The sequence below is a fragment of the Oncorhynchus kisutch genome, linkage group LG16 (genome assembly GCF_002021735.2).
Source record: "Oncorhynchus kisutch isolate 150728-3 linkage group LG16, Okis_V2, whole genome shotgun sequence".
Classification (NCBI taxonomy): domain Eukaryota; kingdom Metazoa; phylum Chordata; class Actinopteri; order Salmoniformes; family Salmonidae; genus Oncorhynchus; species Oncorhynchus kisutch.
The window spans coordinates 17,043,667-17,067,686 of record NC_034189.2 but is presented as its reverse complement, the minus strand read 5'-3'; the positions used below and the strand labels follow the sequence as shown (position 1 = coordinate 17,067,686).

General features: G+C 47.5%; 1 protein-coding gene across 1 annotated transcript in view; it reads right to left on the bottom strand.

The window, feature by feature from the left end:
• Nucleotides 1-24,020, bottom strand: part of LOC109906216 (galactose-3-O-sulfotransferase 3-like) — a 50,970-nt gene that overhangs the window by 1,984 nt on the left and 24,966 nt on the right. The window contains exons 2-3 of the mRNA XM_031791886.1: nt 12,469-12,571; nt 1-1,014 (exon numbers count right to left, since the gene is read on the bottom strand). The exon at nt 1-1,014 is cut by the window's left edge and continues 1,984 nt beyond it. Of these exons, the coding sequence (XP_031647746.1) occupies nt 1-1,014; nt 12,469-12,551 (1,097 nt within the window). The 5' untranslated portion in view covers nt 12,552-12,571. The remainder of the gene's footprint in view (nt 1,015-12,468; nt 12,572-24,020) is intronic.

The window sequence follows — 24,020 nt, the reverse complement described above, 5'->3', positions numbered from 1 at the left end:
TGTGTAGCATTGGTGTTGGTCGGCAGATCATAGCCCACGATGTCCACCTTTGCACTGGGCTGCCACGGCCGCAGCTCCTTGTTCTTGATCTGGGCAGCCGAGCGGAGCTGGGGGAGCCCTCCGCCGAAGCAGCCCCTCACCAGCTTCTCCTGGGCCCTGCGGAGCAGCCGCAGCTCCCTGGCCACGCATGCTGGGCCCAGGGCTGCCAGCTGGTGCCACAGCGAGGTGTTGAAGTGGTCATAGAGGCGTGCATCCAGGTTGTTCCAGACGCGGATCTTGGCGGGGAGGCCCGGCGAGAGGCTGTGCTTGGAGCCGGACGTCCGCATGTTGAGCTTGACATAGAGCATGTCTTCCAGATCCCAGGAGAGGAGGTGACGGAGGAGGATCAGCGACTCATCAAAGTACTCAGCGATCATCACCAGGGAGAAGACGCGCTCCGTCTTGGCCACGAAGGCCCGGGCATACGCAGCCACGTCCGCCTCCGGATGGTCCTTGTCCCCGCCAAGGTCAAAAGTCAGAGTGTTACGGGCATACATGGAGTCATTCTCGTCCGGACGGTAGTACCGCCACGGTTCGTCCAGAAACGCCTCCAGAGACCCGTTGGGAACTCTCTTAAAACTCTGACAGTACTGGTTATAGTAGCTGAACAACGATTCAAACATGGACCCTGGTTCTCGAAGTATGGTCACGTAGATGGTATCATTAGGCATGAGGCGCTGCATCTCGGCATGGTTGAAGCGCATGTGGCTGGTGACCACGTTGGGTGGCAGGGTGTGTGGGTGGACGAGGTGGGTGCTGAAGGTGCGCGGGTAGCAGAACTGGTGTCCGCAGGCCTGCACAGGGAGCGCCACGGTCAGGTTGTGGTGCTCGGCGAAGCGGAAGAGCAGATTCTGCATGGTGGTGCTGGCCGTCTTGTGCGTCTTGAGAAAGGCCACGTTGGTGTGTTTGGGCTTGAGAGAGAAGGACGGGTGGGTGCGCAGCGACGGACAGCCCAGGTGAAGGGCTTCCATCGTCCTGGAGGAGAGAGAAAGAGAGAGAGGGAGGAGTTTTGATATGAGGTTTGCAGTTCAATCTTTAGTTTTAGTTTAGCTAACTCCTGAGCTAGCAAGTCAACGTAGCTAGCAGAGAGGGTGGGATCTTTCTGACAAAAGTCAAGAGTGAACTGACGGAAGAGTGAAAACTGAACTGGTTGTTGTACAGATAGCTTGTTGACAAAATAGCAATAACTCAAGTTTAGGTCTAATAAGCTTGCACTTGGTTTATTTGTTACATGCAGGGACGGAGTTAGCATAATGGAGAGGGAGTAACAGGAAGCATGAAAGGAAGGAGAGTCTAAGTGAAATGGAGAGAAAGGTAGGGAGACTGTGAGAGAACAGTAAGAAGGGAAACTGAAAGGAAGGTGAGAGGGTAATAGGACAGCAAAGGAAGATGAACAGTGTGAAATGGAGAGAGAGATTGGCTTTTACCAAATGATCGTATGACAGACCACATATTCACCCTGCACACCCTAATTGATGAACAAACAAACAAAAACAAAGACAGTCTTCTCATGCTTTGCTGATTTAAAAAAAAGCCTTCGACTCAATTTGGAATGAGGGTCTATACAAATTGATAGAATGTGGCGTTGGGGGAAAAACATATGACATTATAAAATCCATGTACACAAACAACAAGTCTGCGGATAAAATTGAAAAAAAAAACAAGGCCGTGGGGTGAGACAGGGATGCAGCTTAAACTCAACCCTCTTCAACATTTATATCAACGAATTGGCGAGGGCACTAGAACAATCTGCAGCACCCGACCTCACCCAGCTAGAATCTGAAGTCAAATGTATACTGTTTGCTGATGATCTGGTGCTTCTTTCACCAACCAAGGAGGGCCTACAGCAGCACCTAGATCTTTTGCACAGATACTGCCAGACCTGGGCCCTGACAGTAAATCTCAGTAAGACCAAAGTAATGGTGTTCCAAAAAAGGTCTAGTCGCCAGGACCACAAATACAAATTCCATCTAGACACCGTTGCCCTAGAGCACACAAAAAAACGATACATACCTTGGCCTAAACATCAGCGCCACAGGTAACTTCCACAAAGCTGTGAATGATCTGAGAGACAAGGCAAGAAGGGCCATCTATTCCATCAAAAGGAACATAAAATTCGACATACCAATTAGGATCTGGCTAGAAATAATCAGTTACAGAACTCATTGCCCTTTATGGTTGTGAGGTCTGGGGTCTGCTCACCAACCAAGAATTCACAAAATGGAACAAACACCAAATATCCGCTGTGTACAACGTAAAACATCAAATAATACATGCAGAGCAGAATTAGGCCGATACTCGCTAATTATCAAAATCCATAAAAGAGACGTTAAATTCTACAACCACGTAAGAGGAAGCGATTCCCAAACCTTCCATAACAAAGCAATCCCCTAAAGAAAGATGAACCTGGAGAAGAGTCCCCTAAGCAAGCTGGTCCAGGGGCTCTGTTCACAATCACAAACAGACCCCAGACAGCAACACAATTAGACCCAACCAAATCATGAGAAAACAAAAAGATAATTACTTAACACATTGGAAAGAATTCACAAAAAAACAGAGCAAACTAGAATGCTATTTGGCCCTAAACAGAGAGTACACAGTGGCAGAATACCTGACCACTGTGACTGACCCAAACCTAAGGAAAGCTTTGACTATGTACAGCCTCAGTGAGCATAGCCTTGCTATTGAGAAAGACCGCCGTAGACAGACCTGCCTCTCAAGAGAAGACAGGCTATGTGTACACTGCCCACAAAATTAGGTGGAAACTGAGCTGCACTTCCTAGCCTCCTGCCTTTTGAAATGTCTTTATTTTTTTGGAACTGTGAGCGTATGCTTATTGTTTATTTTATTGGAGAGAGAGAGAGAGAGAGAGAGAGAGAGAGAGAGAGAGAGAGAGAGAGAGAGAGAGAGAGAGAGAGAGAGAGAGAGAGAGAGAGAGAGAGAGAGAGAGAGAGAGAGAGAGAGAGAGAGAGAGAGAGAGAGAGAGAGAGAGAGAGAGAGAGAGAGAGAGAGAGAGAGAGAGAGAGAGAGACAGAGAGACAGAGAGACAGAGACAGACAGACAGACAGACAGACAGACAGACAGACAGACAGACAGACAGACAGACAGACAGACAGACAGACAGACAGAGACACAGAGACAGAGAGGGACATATAGTCAAAGAGGGTGGCTCAGGTTTAAAGGGCTTAGAGAGAGTAAAAAATTAGGTTGTCAAAGATCTCAGCCTCTCCACATTTTAATTGGTCCCAATGCTCAAGAACAGTGGTTCCCAAACTTTTTATTGCCCCGTACCCCTTCAAACATTGAACCTCCAGCTGTGTACTCCCTCTAGCACCAGGGTCAGCGCACTCTCACTGCCACACAAACACTATACGATACATTTATTAAACATAAGAATGAGTGTGAGTTTGTCACAACCCGGCTCGTGGGAAGTGACAAAAGCTCTTAAAGGATAAGGGCATAAATAATAATATAATAATAATCAATAATTTTGTTCTTTATTTAACCATCTTACATATAAAACCTTATTTGTTCATTGAAAATCCACTCATCTACTCTCACATAGGTACGTGGTTACAAAGGGCATCAGTGTCTTAATAGCGAGCGATTTGCCAAGGCAGGATACTCTGAGCGCAGCCCAATCGAGAAATCTGGCAGCGGCTTCTGATTAAATGACATTTTCACACAACCGCTTGATGCAATTTCGATGAGGCTCTCTTGTTCAGATATAGGTAAGTGGACTGGAGGCAGGACATGAAAGGGATAACGAATCCAGTTGTTTGTGTCATCCGTTTCAGAAAAGTACCTGTGTATTTACGCACCCAGCTCACTTAGGTGCGTTGCTATGTCACATTTGACATTGTCCGTAAGCTTGAGTTCATTGGCACACAAAAGATCATGCAATGATGGAAAGACCTGTGTGTTGTCCTTGTTAATGCAGACAGAGAAGAGCTCCAACTTCTTAATCAGAGCCTCAATTTTGTCCCTTAATTGACCCCCCATAAACGTAACGGACATATACCAGGAACTGTGCCAGGCCCGCCACGTCTGTTGACTCATCCAGCTGTAACGCATAGAATTCACTGGCTTGTATGCGAAGCAGTAATTGTTTCAAAACATCTCCTGCCATGTCACTGATGCATTGTGAAACAGTGTTGTTTGATGCAGTCATTGTCTATATAGTTTTTTTTGCCTTTTCCCCCAGCTTTGTCCCAGCCATATCCACGGAAGCAGGAATAATGAAGTCCTCCACAATAGTATGGAGCTTGTCTGTCCTAGCCACTCCTCTACAATAGTATGGGGCTTGCCTGTCCTAGCCACTCCTCTACTATAGTATGGAGCTTGTCTGTCCTAGCCACTCCTCTACTATAGTATGGAGCTTGCCTGTCCTAGCCACTCCTCTACAATAGTATGGAGCTTGTCTGTCCTAGCCACTCCTCTACTATAGTATGGAGCTTGTCTGTCCTAGCCACTCCTCTACTATAGTATGGAGCTTGTCTGTCCTAGCCACTCCTCTACTATAGTATGGAGCTTGTCTGTCCTAGCCACTCCTCTACTATAGTATGGAGCTTGCCTGTCCTAGCCACTCCTCTACAATAGTATGGAGCTTGTCTGTCCTAGCCACTCCTCTACTATAGTATGGAGCTTGTCTGTCCTAGCCACTCCTCTACTATAGTATGGAGCTTGTCTGTCCTAGCCACTCCTCTACAATAGTATGGAGCTTGTCTGTCCTAGCCACTCCTCTACTATAGTATGGGGCTTACCTGTCCTAGCCACTCCTCTACAATAGTATGGGGCTTGCCTGTCCTAGCCACTCCTCTACAATAGTATGGGGCTTGTCTGTCCTAGCCACTCCTCTACTATAGTATGGAGCTTGTCTGTCCTAGCCACTCCTCTACTATAGTATGGGGCTTGTCTGTCCTAGCCACTCCTCTACTATAGTATGGGGCTTGTCTGTCCTAGCCACTCCTCTACTATAGTATGGGGCTTGTCTGTCCTAGCCACTCCTCTACTATAGTATGGGGCTTGTCTGTCCTAGCCACTCCTCTACTATAGTATGGGGCTTGTCTGTCCTAGCCACTCCTCTACTATAGTATGGGGCTTGTCTGTCCTAGCCACTCCTCTACAATAGTATGGAGCTTGTCTGTCCTAGCCACTCCTCTACAATAGTATGGGGCTTGTCTGTCCTAGCCACTCCTCTACAATAGTATGGGGCTTGTCTGTCCTAGCCACTCCTCTACTATAGTATGGGGCTTGCCTGTCCTAGCCACTCCTCTACAATAGTATGGAGCTTGTCTGTCCTTGCCACTCCTCTACTATAGTATGGAGCTTGTCTGTCCTAGCCACTCCTCTACTATAGTATGGAGCTTGTCTGTCCTAGCCACTCCTCTACAATAGTATGGAGCTTGTCTGTCCTAGCCACTCCTCTACAATAGTATGGAGCTTGCCTGTCCTAGCCACTCCTCTACAATAGTATGGAGCTTGTCTGTCCTAGCCACTCCTCTACTATAGTATGGAGCTTGTCTGTCCTAGCCACTCCTCTATAATAGTATGGAGCTTGTCTGTCCTAGCCACTCCTCTACAATAGTATGGAGCTTGTCTGTCCTAGCCACTCCTCTACAATAGTATGGAGCTTGTCTGTCCTAGCCACTCCTCTACTATAGTATGGAGCTTGTCTGTCCTAGCCACTCCTCTACAATAGTATGGAGCTTGTCTGTCCTAGCCACTCCTCTACTATAGTATGGAGCTTGTCTGTCCTAGCCACTCCTCTACTATAGTATGGAGCTTGTCTGTCCTAGCCACTCCTCTACAATAGTATGGGGCTTGTCTGTCCTAGCTACTCCTCTACTATAGTATGGAGCTTGTCTGTCCTAGCCACTCCTCTACTATAGTATGGGGCTTGTCTGTCCTAGCCACTCCTCTACAATAGTATGGGGCTTGTCTGTCCTAGCCACTCCTCTACTATAGTATGGAGCTTTTCTGTCCTAGCCACTCCTCTACTATAGTATGGAGCTTGTCTGTCCTAGCCACTCCTCTGCTATAGTATGGGGCTTGTCTGTCCTAGCCACTCCTCTACTATAGTATGGGGCTTGTCTGTCCTAGCCACTCTTCTACAATAGTATGGGGCTTGTCTGTCCTAGCCACTCCTCTACTATAGTATGGGGCTTGTCTGTCCTAGCCACTCCTCTACAATAGTATGGGGCTTGTCTGTCCTAGCCACTCCTCTACAATAGTATGGGGCTTGTCTGTCCTAGCAACTCCTCTACAATAGTATGGGGCTTGTCTGTCCTAGCCACTCCTCTACAATAGTATGGGGCTTGTCTGTCCTAGCCACTCCTCTACTATAGTATGGAGCTTGTCTGTCCTAGCCACTCCTCTACTATAGTATGGAGCTTGTCTGTCCTAGCCACTCCTCTACTATAGTATGGGGCTTGTCTGTCCTAGCCACTCCTCTACTATAGTATGGAGCTTGTCTGTCCTAGCCACTCCTCTACTATAGTATGGAGCTTGTCTGTCCTAGCCACTCCTCTACAATAGTATGGGGCTTGTCTGTCCTAGCTACTCCTCTACTATAGTATGGAGCTTGTCTGTCCTAGCCACTCCTCTACTATAGTATGGGGCTTGTCTGTCCTAGCCACTCCTCTACAATAGTATGGGGCTTGTCTGTCCTAGCCACTCCTCTACTATAGTATGGAGCTTTTCTGTCCTAGCCACTCCTCTACTATAGTATGGAGCTTGTCTGTCCTAGCCACTCCTCTGCTATAGTATGGGGCTTGTCTGTCCTAGCCACTCCTCTACTATAGTATGGGGCTTGTCTGTCCTAGCCACTCTTCTACAATAGTATGGGGCTTGTCTGTCCTAGCCACTCCTCTACTATAGTATGGGGCTTGTCTGTCCTAGCCACTCCTCTACAATAGTATGGGGCTTGTCTGTCCTAGCCACTCCTCTACAATAGTATGGGGCTTGTCTGTCCTAGCAACTCCTCTACAATAGTATGGGGCTTGTCTGTCCTAGCCACTCCTCTACAATAGTATGGGGCTTGTCTGTCCTAGCCACTCCTCTACTATAGTATGGAGCTTGTCTGTCCTAGCCACTCCTCTACTATAGTATGGAGCTTGTCTGTCCTAGCCACTCCTCTACTATAGTATGGGGCTTGTCTGTCCTAGCCACTCCTCTACTATAGTATGGAGCTTGTCTGTCCTAGCCACTCCTCTACTATAGTATGGGGCTTGTCTGTCCTAGCCACTCCTCTACAATAGTATGGGGCTTGTCTGTCCTAGCCACTCCTCTACTATAGTATGGAGCTTGTCTGTCCTAGCCACTCCTCTACTATAGTATGGGGCTTGTCTGTCCTAGCCACTCCTCTACAATAGTATGGGGCTTGTCTGTCCTAGCCACTCCTCTACTATAGAATGGAGCTTTTCTGTCCTAGCCACTCCTCTACTATAGTATGGAGCTTGTCTGTCCTAGCCACTCCTCTGCTATAGTATGGGGCTTGTCTGTCCTAGCCACTCCTCTACTATAGTATGGGGCTTGTCTGTCCTAGCCACTCTTCTACAATAGTATGGGGCTTGTCTGTCCTAGCCACTCCTCTAATATAGTATGGGGCTTGTCTGTCCTAGCCACTCCTCTACAATAGTATGGGGCTTGTCTGTCCTAGCCACTCCTCTACAATAGTATGGGGCTTGTCTGTCCTAGCCACTCCTCTACAATAGTATGGGGCTTGTCTGTCCTAGCCACTCCTCTACAATAGTATGGGGCTTGTCTGTCCTAGCCACTCCTCTACTATAGTATGGAGCTTGTCTGTCCTAGCCACTCCTCTACTATAGTATGGAGCTTGTCTGTCCTAGCCACTCCTCTACTATAGTATGGGGCTTGTCTGTCCTAGCCACTCCTCTACTATAGTATGGAGCTTGTCTGTCCTAGCCACTCCTCTACAATAGTATGGGGCTTGTCTGTCCTAGCCACTCCTCTACTATAGTATGGAGCTTGTCTGTCCTAGCCACTCCTCTACAATAGTATGGAGCTTGTCTGTCCTAGCCACTCCTCTACTATAGTATGGGGCGTGTCTGTCCTAGCCACTCCTCTACTATAGTATGGAGCTTGTCTGTCCTAGCCACTCCTCTACTATAGTATGGGGCTTGTCTGTCCTAGCCACTCCTCTACTATAGTATGGGGCTTGTCTGTCCTAGCCACTCCTCTACTATAGTACGGGGCTTGTCTGTCCTAGCCACTCCTCTACTATAGTATGGAGCTTGTCTGTCCTAGCCACTCCTCTACTATAGTATGGGGCTTGTCTGTCATAGCCACTCCTCTACTATAGTATGGAGCTTGTCTGTCCTAGCCACTCCTCTACAATAGTATGGAGCTTGTCTGTCCTAGCCACTCCTCTACTATAGTATGGAGCTTGTCTGTCCTAGCCACTCCTCTACTATAGTATGGGGCTTGTCTGTCCTAGCCAGTCCTCTACTATAGTATGGGGCTTGTCTGTCCTAGCCACTCCTCTACTATAGTATGGGGCTTGTCTGTCCTAGCCACTCCTCTACTATAGTATGGAGCTTGTCTGTCCTAGCCACTCCTCTACAATAGTATGGAGCTTGTCTGTCCTAGCCACTCCTCTACTATAGTATGGGGCTTGTCTGTCCTAGCCACTCCTCTACAATAGTATGGGGCTTGCCTGTCCTAGCCACTCCTCTACAATAGTATGGAGCTTGTCTGTCCTAGCCACTCCTCTACAATAGTATGGAGCTTGTCTGTCCTAGCCACTCCTCTACTATAGTATGGAGCTTGTCTGTCCTAGCCACTCCTCTACAATAGTATGGAGCTTGTCTGCCCTAGCCACTCCTCTACTATAGTATGGAGCTTGTCTGTCCTAGCCACTCCTCTACTATAGTATGGGGCTTGTCTGTCCTAGCCACTCCTCTACAATAGTATGGGGCTTGTCTGTCCTAGCCACTCCTCTACTATAGTATGGAGCTTGTCTGTCCTAGCCACTCCTCTACTATAGTATGGGGCTTGTCTGTCCTAGCCACTCCTCTACTATAGTATGGGGCTTGTCTGTCCTAGCCACTCCTCTACAATAGTATGGGGCTTGTCTGTCCTAGCCACTCCTCTACTATAGTATGGGGCTTGTCTGTCCTAGCCACTCCTCTACAATAGTATGGGGCTTGTCTGTCCTAGCCACTCCTCTACAATAGTATGGGGCTTGTCTGTCCTAGCCACTCCTCTACAATAGTATGGGGCTTGTCTGTCCTAGCCACTCCTCTACAATAGTATGGGGCTTGTCTGTCCTAGCCACTCCTCTACTATAGTATGGAGCTTGTCTGTCCTAGCCACTCCTCTACTATAGTATGGAGCTTGTCTGTCCTAGCCACTCCTCTACTATAGTATGGGGCTTGTCTGTCCTAGCCACTCCTCTACTATAGTATGGAGCTTGTCTGTCCTAGCCACTCCTCTACAATAGTATGGGGCTTGTCTGTCCTAGCCATTCCTCTACTATAGTATGGAGCTTGTCTGTCCTAGCCACTCCTCTACAATAGTATGGAGCTTGTCTGTCCTAGCCACTCCTCTACTATAGTATGGGGCGTGTCTGTCCTAGCCACTCCTCTACTATAGTATGGAGCTTGTCTGTCCTAGCCACTCCTCTACTATAGAATGGGGCTTGTCTGTCCTAGCCACTCCTCTACTATAGTATGGGGCTTGTCTGTCCTAGCCACTCCTCTACTATAGTATGGGGCTTGTCTGTCCTAGCCACTCCTCTACTATAGTATGGAGCTTGTCTGTCCTAGCCACTCCTCTACTATAGTATGGGGCTTGTCTGTCCTAGCCACTCCTCTACTATAGTATGGAGCTTGTCTGTCCTAGCCACTCCTCTACAATAGTATGGAGCTTGTCTGTCCTAGCCACTCCTCTACTATAGTATGGGGCTTGTCTGTCCTAGCCACTCCTCTACTATAGTATGAAGCTTGTCTGTCCTAGCCACTCCTCTACTATAGTATGGGGCTTGTCTGTCCTACCCACTCCTCTACTATAGTATGGGGCTTGTCTGTCCTAGCCACTCCTCTACTATAGTATGGGGCTTGTCTGTCCTAGCCACTCCTCTACAATAGTATGGAGCTTGTCTGTCCTAGCCACTCCTCTACTATAGTATGGGGCGTGTCTGTCCTAGCCACTCCTCTACTATAGTATGGAGCTTGTCTGTCCTAGCCACTCCTCTACTATAGAATGGGGCTTGTCTGTCCTAGCCACTCCTCTACTATAGTATGGGGCTTGTCTGTCCTAGCCACTCCTCTACTATAGTATGGGGCTTGTCTGTCCTAGCCACTCCTCTACTATAGTATGGAGCTTGTCTGTCCTAGCCACTCCTCTACTATAGTATGGGGCTTGTCTGTCCTAGCCACTCCTCTACTATAGTATGGAGCTTGTCTGTCCTAGCCACTCCTCTACAATAGTATGGAGCTTGTCTGTCCTAGCCACTCCTCTACTATAGTATGGGGCTTGTCTGTCCTAGCCACTCCTCTACTATAGTATGGAGCTTGTCTGTCCTAGCCACTCCTCTACTATAGTATGGGGCTTGTCTGTCCTACCCACTCCTCTACTATAGTATGGGGCTTGTCTGTCCTAGCCACTCCTCTACTATAGTATGGGGCTTGTCTGTCCTAGCCACTCCTCTACTATAGTATGGAGCTTGTCTGTCCTAGCCACTCCTCTACAATAGTATGGAGCTTGTCTGTCCTAGCCACTCCTCTACTATAGTATGGAGCTTGTCTGTCCTAGCCACTCCTCTACTATAGTATGGGGCTTGTCTGTCCTAGCCACTCCTCTACAATAGTATGGGGCTTGCCTGTCCTAGCCACTCCTCTACTATAGTATGGAGCTTGCCTGTCCTAGCCACTTCTCTACTATAGTATGGAGCTTGTCTGTCCTAGCCACTCCTCTACAATAGTATGGGGCTTGCCTGTCCTAGCCACTCCTCTACAATAGTATGGAGCTTGTCTGTCCTAGCCACTCCTCTACAATAGTATGGAGCTTGCCTGTCCTAGCCACTCCTCTACAATAGTATGGAGCTTGCCTGTCCTAGCCACTCCTCTACAATAGTATGGGGCTTGCCTGTCCTAGCCACTCCTCTACAATAGTATGGAGCTTGTCTGTCCTAGCCACTCCTCTACAATAGTATGGAGCTTGCCTGTCCTAGCCACTCCTCTACAATAGTATGGGGCTTGTCTGTCCTAGCCACTCCTCTACAATAGTATGGAGCTTGCCTGTCCTAGCCACTCCTCTACAATAGTATGGAGCTTGCCTGTCCTAGCCACTCCTCTACAATAGTATGGAGCTTGCCTGTCCTAGCCACTCCTCTACAATAGTATGGAGCTTGTCTGTCCTAGCCACTCCTCTACAATAGTATGGGGCTTGTCTGTCCTAGCCACTTCTCTACAATAGTATGGGGCTTGCCTGTCCTAGCCACTCCTCTACAATAGTATGGGGCTTGCCTGTCCTAGCCACTCCTCTACAATAGTATGGGGCTTGCCTGTCCTAGCCACTCCTCTACAATAGTATGGGGCTTGTCTGTCCTAGCCACTCCTCTACAATAGTATGGGGCTTGCCTGTCCTAGCCACTCCTCTACTATAGTATGGGGCGTGTCTGTCCTAGCCACTCCTCTACAATAGTATGGGGCTTGCCTGTCCCAGCCACTCTGTAGCTCACCATATAAGACACTTCTAGACCCTTCTTATTAATGGTATCTGTTGCTTTTATACATGTCTTACTACTCGAAAATTGTCTTTATTCTCGCTCAAAAAACTCCTGTGGCTTATTTTTCAAATTGGCATGTTTTGTTGATAAATGTCTGCGCAAGAGTAATGGGTTCATAGAGTTGTGAGATGGTACTTTTACACACATAACACACTGTGGCTGAGGAAAGGCACTACTCCCAATATAAGTGAACCCCAAATCAAGCCTCTTCGATGGTCCAACGTCCCTGTCTGTTCGGTGCTTTCCTCCGGGGTAAGGGGGCAGTAGCTCTTTGACTGCATCAGATTCACAACTGTCAGTGTCCATGCTAGCTGGGCTAACAACAAATGTAGAATTACTGATGCTAGAATTGGATGTGTTCATGGAAGCAGAACAACTTGTTTCGTTGACAGGTGCAGGTGTATTACTGCTGGTAGTAGACTTACTAAATGGACTGTTTGAAAACAAAAAAATGTGAATCCCATTTTTATTTGGCGTATCCCCAACGGCATTGTGCGTACCCCAGTTTGAGAATACCTGGTCTAGAACATCCCTGTAATTCTATAGGTGAGAACACCATTCTAATGTAGCTCCCATCTACAGTACTAATGCATATCGTACCTCTGTACATGCATATCATACCTCTGTACTTGTATATCATACACCCGACCATGTGTGAGTGTGTGTGTGTGTCTCACCAGCTGAAGTGGCCCCCATGGTGCAGCAGTAGACTGACGGTACTGATCGCCACAATGACCAGGAATATCTTCTTCTGAGACATGATCCGCCGCTTCAATGAACCTGAGGGAGACGGAGGGAGGGAGGGAGTGAGAAAGACAGAGAGAGCGAGAGAGAGAGAGAGAGAGAGAGAGAGAGAGAGAAGTGGGGGAGAGAAGACGGGAAGAAAGAAACAGAGAGATGGAGAGATAAGAGAGTGAGACAGGCGGAGAGAGATGGAAAAGAGATGTTATTATACATACAGTATATGCAAAACCAAAGGAGAGAAAGAGGGAGTTTTATTCAACATATAATTGGCCATATCCATTAGGAAGAGACTGTATAGTGACTAATGATATAATGGCTTTGTGTCCATTAGCTCATTCCTCTTAGGACCCATTAAGATGCATGTGTTTCTGTCAGTAGACCCTATTGGTAGAATATAATAGAACATGTTCTAATTCAATTCCATGGAATAGGCAACATAACCTCTAAAAGAATATGAGAGAGAGTGGTGGAGAATGGCATTCTTGAAAAGATTCCAGGCCACCACCAAGCCTCCTGCCCTCTCCTCTCCAGGTTGGGTTACTCACCTACCTAGTAACCACATTTAAACAACTTTCTCTCGTCAAGTGGTTCTCCATCCTGGTCCTGGGGACCCAAAAGGATGCACATTTTTGTTTTTGGCACTAACACACCTGATTCTAATCAAAGCCTTGATAATGAGTTGATTAAATGAATCAAGTGTGTCAGTGGTGCCAGGGCAACAAACAAGTGTTTTCCTTTTGGTCCCCAGGGCCAGGGTTGAAAAAGACTGTTCTAGTCTATGCCAAGCTCTATCTGTCCTTGGGATGAGATGTTAAACCGACTTCTTGTCCCGCTGTGGTCACTAGATCCCATGGCACTTGCTGCTAGTGTAGGGGGTGTTGACCCCTGTGCCCTGCATTCTGTGACCTGGGGACGAGATACAGAGGAGAGGAAGGAGGAGGGATGAATGAGCCAATTGGAAATTGGGTATAATTACGTGGCAATGATGGTATGAGGGCCAGATTGGGAATTTAGCCAGGACACCAGGGTTGACACCCCTACTCTTATGATAAGTGCCATGGGATCTTTAGCGATTACAGAGTCAGAATATCCATTTAATGTCCCATCTGAAAGACCGAGTATAGCCCTAGCAGATTATTATAAAGTGGCCCCACTGACCTCTATTGAAGATCACTAGTCTACCTACCCAGACAGACGTTTCTCTTAGTGCCAGCAGACAGACAGACAGACAGAAGGTCCAGATAGCAGCAGACCCAGAGAGACACACACACACACCATTTTCCAGCAGTAAGTCGAGCCTTAGTTTTAAGCAGCGTGTGTGTGTGTGTGTGTGTGTGTGTGTGTGTGTGTGTGTGTGTGTCTGTGTGTGTGTGTGTGTGTGTACGTGTGCGCGTGCGTGTGTGTGTGTGAGAGAGTGCAAGCCAGCCGGCCTGGTGGATCATGTGTCACAGAGAGTTAATAAGAAAGGGATTTAAGTGGCTCCCTTTCTCTCAGGAGCCACACACACACACACACACACACACACACACACACACACACACACACACACACACACACACATACACACACACACACATACACACAAACAGTCTACTGCTACTAAATCATAGTGCTGTAGTGAGTGTAGGGTGTCAGCCCCCTGTGCTGTCATATCTGAACCGATCGTTGTGAAACCCAATCAGGCCTTTTTAATTAAACACGTCTCCTTTCTAGTGTGGCCAGAGTCTGGGGCAGAGGGGGTGTGTGTGTGTCTGTGTATGTGTCTGTGTGTATGTGTGTGTGTGTGTGTCTGTGTCTGTGTGTGTATGTGTGTGTGTGTGTGTGTGTGTATGTGTGTGTGTGTGTGTATGTGTGTGTGAGTGAGCTTTATTCCTACATGTTTCTTTTATCTGGGCGTTATTGCAATAAAGTTATCTTGGTCAAGTCTTGTAAAGGTGTAGGGTCTTATAACCATACGACACACACAATTCAATCTGTCAGTTTCTCTTAATTTCTCTGGTGCTTCTCTCTCTCTCTGTCTCTCTCTACCTCGGGCTCTCTCTCTCCCTTGCTCTCTTTCTACCTCGGTCTCTCTCTCTCCCTCGGCCTCTCTCTCTCCCTTGCTCTCTCTCTCCCTCTGTCTCTCTCTCCCTCGGTCTCTCTCTCCCTCGGTCTCTCTCTCCCTCTGTCTCTCTCTCCCTCTGTCTCTCTCTCCCTCTGTCTCTCTCTCCCTCTGTCTCTCTCTCCCTCTGTCTCTCTCTCCCTCTGTCTCTCTCTCCCTCTGTCTCTCTCTCCCTTTGTCTCTCTCTCCCTCTGTCTCTCTCTCCCTCGGTCTCTCTCTACCTCGGTCTCTCTCTACCTCGGTCTCTCTCTCTCCCTCGGTCTCTCTCTCTCCCTCGGTCTCTCTCTCTCCCTCGGTCTCTCTCTCTCCCTCGGTCTCTCTCTCTCCCTCGGTCTCTCTCTCTCCCTCGGTCTCTCTCTCTCCCTCGGTCTCTCTCTCTCCCTCGGTCTCTCTCCCTCCCTCGGTCTCTCTCTCTCCCTCGGTCTCTCTCTCTCCCTTGCTCTCTCTCTCCCTTGCTCTCTCTCTCCCTCTGTCTCTCTCTCTCCCTCTGTCTCTCTCTCTCCCTCTGTCTCTCTCTCTCCCTCTGTCTCTCTCTCTCTCCCTCTGTCTCTCTCTCCCTTGCTCTCTCTCTCCCTCGGTCTCTCGGTCTCTCTCTCCCTCGGTCTCTCTCTCCCTCGGTCTCTCTCTCCCTTGCTCTCTCTCTCCCTCGGTCTCTCTCTCCCTCGGTCTCTCTCTCCCTCGGTCTCTCTCTCCCTCGGTCTCTCTCTCCCTCGGTCTCTCTCTCCCTTGCTCTCTCCCTCTCCCTTGCTCTCTCTCTCCCTCGGTCTCTCTCTCCCTCGGTCTCTCTCTCTCCCTCGGTCTCTCTCTCTCCCTCGGTCTCTCTCTCTCCCTCGGTCTCTCTCTCTCCCTCGGTCTCTCTCTCTCTCTTTCTCTCTCTCCCTCGGTCTCTCTCTCTCTCTTTCTCTCCCTCGGACTATCTCTTTCTGATTTCCTTTATTTTCTTTTAGAATAATTCAACACCAAACATCGTTTGACAGTGGAGTCAAAGTATGTCATACCCACTCGCTGTGGAACAAACAAGACATGTTTTGCATGACCAACACAACAGTTTGAGGCTTGCCTTAATGAAGTAATGAGCAGACCTTCACACTAGCTAACTCACGCCTAACCCTGGTAGATGCATATGGTCGATGCTGATGGGGTCTTGTACTGAATTCATACGCTGACCCCTAACCTTTGACTTTCTGTCATAGACCTCCCTCACTAGGTTTTCTAGACGGGATACAAGGCCCACAAAACTGCTGTCAAACTGGTCAGGTAACGGTGAAGTTACAGGACCATGATTTCCATTTGATTTAGATCCAATAACACATCCATACTCTTACTTCCCAAATATGTTGGTAACACTTAATAACTTTTAGCAATTCTAAATGCTTATGAAGGGGCGGCAGGGTAGCCTAGTGGTTAGAGCGTTGGACTAGTAACCGAAAGGTTGCAAGTTAAAATCCCGAGCTGTCAAGGTACAAATCTGTCGTTCTGCCCCTGAACAGGCAGTTAACCCACTGTTCCTAGGGCGTCATTGAAAATAAGAATTTGTTCTTAACTGACTTGCCTAGTAAAATAAAAAAATGAATGGTTTGTAAATTATTATAAATGCATTTTGTATGAACTATCCCTTTACGATGCTAAGTGGGTGGATGAAAGATCCTCCCTACCCTTTCAGTATGTTCTATTTAATGCTGTGCTGTGTCTCAGTGTCACTGTCTGAAAAATCCTTGAGATGTATCCATCCTTTCCCCCTCTCATCACCCTCCACCCCTAATCTCTATCCCCTCTATTTCCCTCTTCAACCTTCAAGTGGAACATGCTGATAGAGAGCGAGTTAGTTACAGTAGTTAGGTGGGAGAGGGGAGGGGGGGTTAGACCAAAGGGATAGATAGAGAGATGAGAGTGAGACAAAAGAGAGTGAGAGAGAGAGAGAGAGAGAGAGAGAGAGAGAGAGAGAGAGAGAGAGAGAGAGAGAGAGAGAAGAATGTCTGTCAGAGTCAACATTGACAACAGCATTTGAGCCCTTCTGTATCTATGGTGTCACAATACTGAAATAACGAATAGAGAAATCCAGAGAGGCAAAAAAACATTTTCCCACTACTTAAAGGCATATTCATGGATAACATTTATCCACTACTTAAAGGGATACTCATGGATAACATTTATCCACTACTTAAAGGGATACTCATGGATAACATTTATCCACTACTTAAAGGGATACTCATGGATAACATTTATCCACTACTTAAAGGGATACTCATGGATAACATTTATCCACTACTTAAAGGGATACTCATGGATAACATTTATCCACTACTTAAAGGGATACTCATGGATAACATTTATCCACTACTTAAAGGGATACTCATGGATAACATTTATTCACTACTTAAAGGCATACTCATGGATAACATTTATCCACTACTTAAAGGGATACTCATGGATAACATTTATCCACTACTTAAAGGGATACTCATGGAAAACATTTATTCACTACTTAAAGGGATACTCATGGATAACATTTATTCACTACTTAAAGGGATACTCATGGATAACATTTATCCACTACTTAAAGGGATACTCATGGATAACATTTATCCACTACTTAAAGGGATACTCATGGATAACATTTATCCACTACTTAAAGGGATACTCATGGATAACATTTATTCACTACTTAAAGGGATACTCATGGATAACATTTATTCACTACTTAAAGGGATACTCATGGATAACATTTATCCACTACTTAAAGGGATACTCATGGATAACATTTATCCACTACTTAAAGGGATACTCATGGATAACATTTATCCACTACTTAAAGGGATACTCATGGATAACATTTATCCACTACTTAAAGGGATACTCATGGATAACATTTATCCACTACTTAAAGGGATACTCATGGATAACATTTATACACTACTTAAAGGGATACTCATGGATAACATTTATACACTACTTAAAGGGATACTCATGCATAACATTTTTATGTCTCTGCATCCAGTAGGAACTTCTTTCAAACTAAAATTTGATTTGATTTGAGACAGTTCATTTGTGGGGAAGTAAATAAAGGGCTTCATTGCCTAAATCCAGAAGTATCCATTTAAGTAGAGTATTGACTTTTTGGGATGTGCCTCTCTGTATTATTTCATTGCCAAAATCCTGAAGTATCCCTTTAATGTGACATAATGTTTGTATTAGCATCAATCGTCTCATAGTAGGAGTGCTGATCTAGAATCTGGTCCCACCTGTCTATGTCATCTGATTCATTTTGATCTAAAAGGCAAAAATAATCCTAAATAAACACTCCTGCTCTGATATGCTTGATACAGTTCTAAGAAATCCAAGAAATCCTCGACTTTTCTGTTTGCTGTCATTATCTTACCGAATCTATCTGATATAATATGATGGCTTGAAATTGTCCTTTGCACGGCCTCCCAATCCTTTTCTCCCCATGCCTCCCTCCATCCTTTTCTCCCCATGCCTCCCTCCCTACCGCTCTCCATCCCCCTCTCTTTATCTGCTCTTCCGAAAAACATCCTCCCTCCTCCTCCATCCATTCTACCCCTACCATCCCCAACCGTTTCTTCATACCCTCACGTACCCTACACTCATCCTTTCTCCTCTCTCCTCATCCCCCATCCTTCTACACCCCCCACCTCTACACTCTACCCTCCTTTTCCCCTCCGGCCCAATCCCTTCTCCCCCTCACCTCTACCCCCTCCCCTTCTCCTCACCCCAACACCTTCTCCCTACAGTAAGCCCATTCACTTTCTGACACCCTATTTCCTGTATAGTGCACTACAGGGCTACCCATAGTGCTCTGGTTAAAAGTAGTGCACTATTTAGGGAATAGGATTTAATTTGGGATGCAGACGTTGTCTTGGGCCACACCCTATTAGCCAGACACACTGAGATAGACTCTTTGTGGCCCTGAGACGTTCATTGCTGTTTTGCTGCCTCTATGAAGGAACAACACTCCCAGAGAGGAGAGAGAGAGAGAGAGAGAGAAGAGAGAGAAAGAACAAGATGGAGAAAGAGACAGAACGAGAGGGAGAGTAAAAGTAGGTTATATAAAAACCTTTCAAATGTTCCCAAATATGACATTGCCATTTATAGAAAAATACAATTGAACAACAAACATATTAGCAATTTGGGAAACAACAATCATCATTTTCTTTTCTCATAATCAGGAATTAGAAAACGGTCTGCGAGTCTTTTGAATCACCCAAACAGACCATTACTGACTCAGATTCTATCAGAAATAGAGCCCTAATGCCCTAAAACACTCAAAAAGATTGCTCCACTTTCGTTGTTTTGGATAGAGGAAGGATAATTCACCCCAAATAAAGCATTTAGGTCTGTCTGTCTGTCTGTCTGACTGTGTGTGTGTGTGTGTGTGTGTGTGTGTGTGTGTGTGTGTGTGTGTGTGGGGGGGGGGGGGGGGGGCCCTGCTTGAACTGACAGGTCAGCTGTTCATTTACATAATACGCATCCTCATCACCAAATTAGTTTACGCTTCAGGTCCCTCTTCTCCGAAACACACTTGAATCACTTTCACACACATGCTGCCAAGCACAGTCAGTTACCACGATGCTGTCGCGCTACCAAGCACAGTCAGTTACCACGATGCTGTCGCGCTACCAAGCACAGTCAGTTACCACGATGCTGTCGCGCTACCAAGCACAGTCAGTTACCACGATGCTGTCGCGCTACCAAGCACAGTCAGTTACCACGATGCTGTCGCGCTACCAAGCACAGTCAGTTACCACGATGCTGTCGTGCTACCAAGCACAGTCAGTTACCACGATGCTGTCGCGCTACCAAGCACAGTCAGTTACCACGATGCTGTCGCGCTACCAAGCACAGTCAGTTACCACGATGCTGTCGTGCTACCAAGCACAGTCAGTTACCACGATGCTGTCGTGCTACCAAGCACAGTCAGTTACCACGATGCTGTCGTGCTACCAAGCACAGTCAGTTACCCCGATGCTGTTGTGCTACCAAGCACAGTCAGTTACCATGATGCTGTCGCACTACCAAGCACAGTCAGTTACCACGATGCTGTCGTGCTACCAAGCACAGTCAGTTGCCATGATGCTGTCGTGCTACCAAGCACATTCAGTTACCACGATGCTGTCGTGCTACCAAGCACAGTCAGTTACAATGATGCTGTCGCACTACCAAGCACAGTCAGTTACCACGATGCTGTCGCACTACCAAGTTACCACGATCCTCTCGCACTACGAAGCACAGTCAGTTACCATGATGCTGTCGTGCTACCAAGCACAGTCAGTTACCACGATGCTGTCGCACTACCAAGCACAGTCAGTTACCACGATGCTGTCGCAAAACCAAGCACAGTCAGTTACCACGATGCTGTCGCACTACCAAGCACAGTCAGTTACCACGATGCTATCGCGCTACCAAGCACAGTCAGTTACCACGATGCTGTCGCGCTACCAAGCACAGTCAGTTACCACGATGCTGTCGCGCTACCAAGCACAGTCAGTTACCACGATGCTGTCGCGCTACCAAGCACAGTCAGTTACCACGATGCTGTCGCGCTACCAAGCACAGTCAGTTACCACGATGCTGTCGCGCTACCAAGCACAGTCAGTTACCACGATGCTGTCGCGCTACCAAGCACAGTCAGTTACCACGATGCTGTCGTGCTACCAAGCACAGTCAGTTACCACGATGCTGTCGTGCTACCAAGCACAGTCAGTTACCCCGATGCTGTCGTGCTACCAAGCACAGTCAGTTACCATGATGCTGTCGCACTACCAAGCACAGTCAGTTACCACGATGCTGTCGTGCTACCAAGCACAGTCAGTTGCCATGATGCTGTCGTGCTACCAAGCACAGTCAGTTACCACGATGCTGTCGTGCTACCAAGCACAGTCAGTTACCATGATGCTGTCGCACTACCAAGCACAGTCAGTTACCACGATGCTGTCGCACTACCAAGTTACCACGATCCTCTCGCACTACCAAGCACAGTCAGTTACCATGATGCTGTCGTGCTACCAAGCACAGTCAGTTACCACGATGCTGTCGCACTACCAAGCACAGTCAGTTACCACGATGCTGTCGCAATACCAAGCACAGTCAGTTACCACGATGCTGTCGCACTTTTTTTTAAATTTTTTATTTAACCTTTATTTAACCAGGTAGGCTAGTTGAGAACAAGTTCTCATTTGCAACTGCGACCTGGCCAAGATAAAGCATAGCAGTGTGAGCATACAACAAAGAGTTACACATGGAGTAAACAATTAACAAGTCAATAACACAGTAGAAAACAAAGGGGGGGTCTATATACAATGTGTGCAAAAGGCATGAGGAGGTAGGCAAATAATTACAATTTTGCTGATTAACACTGGAGTGATAAAAGATCAGATGGTCATGTACAGGTAGAGATATTGGTGTGCAGAAGAGCAGAAAAGTAAATAAATAAAAACAGTATGGGGATGAGGTAGGTGAAAAGGGTGGGCTATTTACCAATAGACTATGTACAGCTGCAGCGATCGGTTAGCTGCTCAGATAGCTGATGTTTGAAGTTGGTGAGGGAGATAAAAGTCTCCAACTTCAGCGATTTTTGCAATTCGTTCCAGTCACAGGCAGCAGAGTACTGGAACGAAAGGCGACCAAATGAGGTGTTGGCTTTAGGGATGATCAGTGAGATACACCTGCTGGAGCGCGTGCTACGGATGGGTGTTGCCATCGTGACCAGTGAGCTGAGATAAGGCGGAGCTTTACCTAGCATAGACTTGTAGATGACCTGGAGCCAGTGGGTCTGGCGACGAATATGTAGCGAGGGCCAGCCGACTAGAGCATACAAGTCGCAGTGGTGGGTGGTATAAGGTGCTTTAGTGACAAAACGGATGGCACTGTGATAGACTGCATCCAGTTTGCTGAGTAGAGTGTTGGAAGCCATTTTGTAGATGACTACCAAGCACAGTCAGTTACCACGATGCTGTCGCACTACCAAGCACAGTCAGTTACCACGATGCTGTCGCACTACCAAGCACAGTCAGTTACCACGATGCTGTCGCACTACCAAGCACAGACATTTACCACGATGCTGTCACACTACCAAGCACAGTCAGATACCACGATGCTGTCGCACTACCAAGCACAGTCAGTTACCACAATGCTGTCGCACTACCAAGCACAGACATTTACCACGATGCTGTCACACTACCAAGCACAGTCAGTTGCCACGATGCTGTCGCACTACCAAGCACAGTCAGTTACCACGATGCTGTCGTGCTACCAAGCACAGTCAGTTGCCACGATGCTGTCGTGCTACCAAGCACAGTCAGTTACCATGATGCTGTCGCACTACCAAGCACAGTCAGTTACCACGATGCTGTCGCACTACCAAGTTACCACGATCCTCTCGCACTACCAAGCACAGTCAGTTACCATGATGCTGTCGTGCTACCAAGCACAGTCAGTTACCACGATGCTGTCGCACTACCAAGCACAGTCAGTTACCACGATGCTGTCGCAATACCAAGCACAGTCAGTTACCACGATGCTGTCGCACTACCAAGCACAGTCAGTTACCACGATGCTGTCGCACTACCAAGCACAGTCAGATACCACGATGCTGTCACACTACCAAGCACAGTCAGTTACCACGATGCTGTCGCACTACCAAGCACAGTCAGTTACCACGATGCTGTCGCACTACCAAGCACAGACATTTACCACGATGCTGTCGCACTACCAAGCACAGACATTTACCACGATGCTGTCACACTACCAAGCACAGTCAGATACCACGATGCTGTCGCACTACCAAGCACAGTCAGTTACCATGATGCTGTCGCACTACCAAGCACAGTCAGTTACCACGATGCTGTCGTGCTACCAAGCACAGTCAGTTGCCACGATGCTGTTGTGCTACCAAGCACAGTCAGTTACCATGATGCTGTCGCACTACCAAGCACAGTCAGTTACCACGATGCTGTCGCACTACCAAGTTACCACGATCCTCTCGCACTACCAAGCACAGTCAGTTACCATGATGCTGTCGTGCTACCAAGCACAGTCAGTTACCACGATGCTGTCGCACTACCAAGCACAGTCAGTTACCACGATGCTGTCGCAATACCAAGCACAGTCAGTTACCACGATGCTGTCGCACTACCAAGCACAGTCAGTTACCACGATGCTGTCGCACTACCAAGCACAGTCAGATACCACGATGCTGTCACACTACCAAGCACAGTCAGTTACCACGATGCTGCTGTCGTGCTACCAAGCACAGTCAGTTACCACGATGCTGTCGCACTACCAAGCACAGTCAGTTACCACGATGCTGTCGCAATACCAAGCACAGTCAGTTACCACGATGCTGTCGCACTACCAAGCACAGTCAGTTACCACGATGCTGTCGCACTACCAAGCACAGTCAGATACCACGATGCTGTCGCACTACCAAGCACAGTCAGTTACCACGATGCTGTCGCACTACCAAGCACAGTCAGTTACCACGATGCTGTCGCACTACCAAGCACAGACATTTACCACGATGCTGTCACACTACCAAGCACAGTCAGATACCACGATGCTGTCGCACTACCAAGCACAGTCAGTTACCACAATGCTGTCGCACTACCAAGCACAGACATTTACCACGATGCTGTCACACTACCAAGCACAGTCAGATACCACGATGCTGTCGCACTACCAAGCACAGTCAGATACCACTACCACGATGCTGTCGCACAACCAAGCACAGTCAGATACCACGATGCTGTCGCACTACCAAGCACAGTCAGATACCATGATGCTGTCGCACTGCCAAGAACAGTCAGTTACTACGATGTTGTCACACTGCCAAGTTACCACGATCCTCTCGCACTGCGAAGCACAGTCAGTTACCACGATGCTGTCGCACTGCCAAGCACAGTCAGATACCACGATGCTATCGCACTACCAAGCACAGTCATTTACCATGATGCTGTCGCACTGCCAAGCACAGTCAGTTACCACGATGCTGTATACTGCCAAGCACAATCATTTCAATAATACTCATCTTCATCGCAAAATGAGTTTAATTTTCAGGTCCCTCTTCTCTGAAACAAACTTGAAACACTTTCACACAAGCGCTGCCAAGCACAGTCAGTTACCACGATGCTGTTGCGCTACCAAGCACAGTCAGTTATCACGATGCTGTCGCGCTACCAAGCACAGTCAGTTACCACAATGCTGTATACTGCCAAGCACAGTCAGTTACCACAATGCTGTATACTGCCAAGCACAGTCAGTTACCACAATGCTGTATACTGCCAAGCACAGTCATTTACCACAATGCTGTATACTGCCAAGCACAGTCATTTACCACAATGCTGTATACTGCCAAGCAGAGTCAGTTAC